The 4,988-nt window shown below is 26.2% G+C and overlaps 1 protein-coding gene across 1 annotated transcript; it reads right to left on the bottom strand.

Annotated features, from left to right (window-relative positions):
- Positions 1–424: 424 nt before the first annotated feature.
- Positions 425–2,483, bottom strand: LOC128127665 (protein FAR1-RELATED SEQUENCE 5-like). Its single transcript, XM_052766323.1, has 4 exons — positions 2,131–2,483; positions 1,761–2,019; positions 1,228–1,644; positions 425–874 (listed from the first exon to the last, which is right to left on the bottom strand). The coding sequence occupies exons 1-4, from the start codon at positions 2,481–2,483 to the stop codon at positions 425–427; spliced, it is 1,479 nt and encodes a 492-aa protein (XP_052622283.1).
- Positions 2,484–4,988: the final 2,505 nt, after the last annotated feature.

Here is a 4,988-nt window from a genome sequence, read left to right as displayed (position 1 = left end):
TAACAAAGTTCAGATATTAACATAAAAAAGTTCAGATATGAATATTACTTATTTATTAGTATAACAAATTTCACATATTTATATTCATTTATAAATAATTTACAATATCAATATAACTTATTTTATAGTAATTTAAAAAACAAATATCAACATATCAATTTACCATATCAATATAAATGTGTATTATTCATACATGAATATTATTGTTTATTGTTTTTATCTGTATATATTCATAAATGAATAAAAAAAATCCCTAACTGTCTTTTGCTGATTTAGCAGCTCCAACTCTTTCTGGACAAGTACGTAAATTGTGTGGAACTCGCTTTCCACATCCTGAACACATTCTATGTTGTTTTTTAGAATTTTCATATGCTATTTCACCTGCACTTGGAATTCTTTTCTTGATTCCAGAACCTTTATTACTTTAAACTTCAAGAACATGAATATTAATCTCTTCTGGAATAGGAATAGTAACACCCAAAATCTTGCATACGACTTCAACATCTGTCTTGCATTTCAATCCAGGAGAAATATAATCACTCTCAAATTCCTTCAACAACATTTGTTGTTTCTCAGCAAACAAAACCAATCTCTTTTTGTCATCTCTTACATTATCCAAACATGATTCAAAACTATAATATGAATCATTGACTAGCTTTACATTCTCACAATCACCTGAATCGGATTGAACAAAACTAAAACGATAATTTCTTGATATCACATCCTTTCTCCATCTCTTCAAAATGTACCTTTCAGGAATTTCTTTAACACCACATCTCATCATTATTGTAAAATCATGTCTGCATAAACCACCCATACGCTTAAAATGTTTACAACTGCAATTTATTTCTTTCTCTTCAGCTTTTATTTCAACCTAATACAAAAACAAAATTTACACATTTACATTCATATAAGAATACTCATATCAACACTCATATATATTCATATAATATTCATATATGAATATTGATATTCATATAATATTCATATATGAATATTGATATTCATATATGAATATTATCATATTCATATATGAATATTATTACATTTTTCATAAAAAACAAGTAAAATTACCTTTAATTCATTTTTAAAATCACTTTTACTGTTGTTGTGCTGCACAATGTAAACTTCCCAACCATCTTCAATACCAACATATGAGTACGTACAGAAAAAACATGCTTTATATATTTCTTTTTGCACCTCAAAAAATAATGTACTTGTATAAACCTTTGATGCTTGTAGTTCTATTTCTCGAGGTGTTTGCATTTTATATGATGCTTTCTTTGATGCCCTATCAAGCTCTCGTTGAGTATTCCTTTGCTTTTGAATGACAGTGTCGTAATTCATCATGAAATTCAAAAGTAAGTTCCCACTTTCTGAATATGTATTAAATAATGAATTCATACTCTCTGACCTCGATGTAGTCTTCATCAAACCACACATTGGAATATCACTAAAATATCCAGGTATCCATGAATCACGTATTGTAAACATGTATTTAAACCATCTTGTGTCTTCAAGATTGAATTCCTTCATAAGCAAACCCCACTTCACCTCAAAAACATCAGGTTTTATATTAATGTCCCAAACAAGCTTCGAAAACCTTTTTCTAAAGTCTGTGTTTGTGAATAAATCATCTGATATCTGTATTAAAACAAAAATATTCATAAATGAATAAATAATAATAAGTAAAATAACAATCAATATTCATAAATGAATATAGTAATAAGTAATATATTTGAAATATATTAAAATAATACTTTTTTTTTCAACTTTTTCATTATATGCCACATACATAATCGATGCTTTGAATTACGAAACACATTCTCAACAACTTGTTTTGTTGCATCATTTTGATCAGTTAAAACAAGTGTTGGTTCTTTCCCATGAGTTGTAAGAAATGCTTTAAGCAACCAAGAGTAAGACTCAATGCTTTCATTTCTTAGCAACCCATATCCAACAGTAACCGATTTTTTATGATGGTCAATAGCAGTAAACGGAACAAAAACCATTCGATACCTAACACACAAAAAAATGTTCATTAGAGTCAATTTTTGATGTATTAATAAGTGAATATAAAAATATTCATATATGAATAAGCTATAAACAAAAGTAGATAAAATAACTTACTTGTTTGTTCGGAAAGTCGCATCAAACGAGATAACATCACCAAATTCAGCATAATATGCCTTCTCCATTTCATCAGCCCAAAACATACAGTCCAAAACATCATCTTGACAATTAAACTCAAATGAGTAATTTGGATAGTGAGCTCGACGATCATTCATTGTGTTTACTATCATTTGGGCATCTTTATAACCAATAACCCTGTTGATATCTCTCCTTAAATTTTTATAGTCAACTACTTTGGGCTTTACAAACTCATACCCACCTCTCAGACTTGCCCTCAACTTATGAGCCATAGTTGGACCTATTTTTGATGTGGAAGCACGCACAATAAACTCTTTTTCTGAATATGACATTTGTCTCGCCTTTTTTAAATCACTTCTCTTCTCAAGTGGATGGTTGTGAAGTTCATCAAACTAAAAAACTTTATAATCTGGAGTTCCATACACAGATTCAAATATAATCTTTGCTTGACAACCAATAGCTCTTGAATTTGAATTTCGTTTCCTCCTAACACTACTTGTACCTAATGTGTCACAAGATTTCTTTTTCTGTTTACCACCACGATTACATATAACATGTTTCTTCTTTATAATCTTGTTATCAAACCTTGACTGTGTGCTCAGTCTAACATCAAAACCACCAATTTCAGCATACTCAGAATACATTTTGATAGCCAACTTTAATGATTTGAAGATTAAACCCTTAAAAGGAATAATTTGAATAGTTACATCTGGCTTATAGACATGTTCTCCAATTATATCATCAAAATATTGTGCATCATGTACTGAACTTGAAGATTCACCACCTAAAATAATAATGCATGAATAAAACAATAATATATATATATATATATATATATATATATATATATATATATATATATATATATATATATATATATATATATGAATACATAAAACTCATATAAATAAAACAAAAAACATTCATATATGAATAAAACATTCATATATGAATACATAAAATTCATGAGGATTCAAAATATATAAAATAAAACATAACTTATTCATATATGAATAAAACGAAAAAAATAATAAATTCGAAATTACAATTAATACACATTTATTCATATATGAATAATACAACAATTTATTCATTTTAACATATCCATATGTAAATAAAACATAACTTATTCATATATGAATAAAACGAAAAAAATAATAAATTCGAAATTACAATTATCACATGTTTATTCATATAAGACAACAATTTATTCATATTAACATATTCATATGTAAATAAATGATAATCAACAAAATTAAAAACAACAAAATAATTCAATAACTAATACATTCAAAAAATGAGTTCTCAAAATCTTCTTCTTCATTCTCACTCATAGAAGAATACAAATCACCATCAATAACACTAGAATTCGACATAATACACCAAATGATCTATATAAATAAACAAAAACAATCTTAATATCGAATATATCTCACAAAAAAAGTCGTAAAGATGAAAACCTGGTTAATTTCGAATATATCTCACCTCAACGTACAAAATATCTGAAAGAAACTTAAATCATATATGATCATATGATGTAATTAAGCAATCTCTCTCAGTACAGAACATAAAAACTACAACGATATAACTGATGAAATAAATATCTCAAACTATTTAACAAAAATCCGATGAAATAACTCCAATACATATTCGAAACTTGATAATCTTGATAATGAACTCCGATGAAACAACTCCAAAAGGAATATATTAAGCGTAATTCCAAATAAATTATAAAAAGCAATAATCTTGATAATGAACTCCGATCTATCCGATTCAAATGATATACATACCTGATCAAATCGGAAACTCAAAACGAAGTAGAAAACTGAAACACGGATGCAAAACTTCACGATTAATTGAATGAAAACGTATAATTGCTAACGAGTTATATAAATAACCCCGATCTATCCGATTCAAACGATATACATACTTGATCAAATCGAAAACTGAAAAAGAAGTAGAAAACTTAAACATAGATGCAAAACTTCACGATTAATGGAATGAAAACGTATAATTGCTAACGAGTTATATAAAGAAAATAATCTTGATAATGAATTCCTCATATCCGATTCAAACGATATAAAGATATCATCAAATTAGAACATGATAACACGAACATGTAAGTTCTATGTAAAAAAGTTGCTAATTTACAAAGATACCCTTAATGAAAATGGACACGCGTATTTTTTTTTTTTTAAATTTGAACATGTTAGATAAATGATTGGCTGAGAATGATTCCCTCATTCTCAACCTTTTTTATTTTCTCAATTGAACCTACCTCTCTCTCTCTCTCTCTCTCTCTATATATATATATATATATATATATATATATATATATATATATATATATATATATATATATATATATATATATATATATATATATATATATATATATATATATATATATATATATATATATATATATATGGAAAGGCTGACTTTTCTCATTACCACATTGTTCATTTTCTTTGAGCATGATGCCATATTTTTCCCAATATGCTAACAAATATATATATATATATATATATATATATATATATATATATATATATATATATATATATATATATATATATATATATATATATATATATATATATATATATATATATATATATATATATATATATATGAAAGGCTGACTTTTCTCATTACCACATTGTTCATTTTCTTTGAGCATGATGCCATATTTTTCCCAATATGTTAACAACAAAGGGTTCAAAACATATACACTATGCAATGTAACAATCGCCATTAACAAGCGAAAACATAAAAGGGTAATATACCAACGATGAAACAACGAATACATACAAAGTATAAATTTTTATTCATTC

This window comes from Lactuca sativa, chromosome 8 (genome assembly GCF_002870075.4).
Source record: "Lactuca sativa cultivar Salinas chromosome 8, Lsat_Salinas_v11, whole genome shotgun sequence".
NCBI lineage: Eukaryota > Viridiplantae > Streptophyta > Magnoliopsida > Asterales > Asteraceae > Lactuca > Lactuca sativa.
This window is presented reverse-complemented; position numbering and strand designations above follow the sequence as displayed.

Coding starts and splice junctions, on each gene's coding strand:
- LOC128127665 (XM_052766323.1), bottom strand. CDS start 2,483: ATGTCATATTCAGAAAAAGAGTTTATTGTGCGTGCTTCCACATCAAAA. Junction 2,020..2,130: donor GCGACTTTCCGAACAAACAA/GTAAGTTATTTT, acceptor TTTGTGTGTTAG/GTATCGAATGGTTTTTGTTC. Junction 875..1,227: donor TAGAACTACAAGCATCAAAG/GTTTATACAAGT, acceptor TTTTTGTATTAG/GTTGAAATAAAAGCTGAAGA.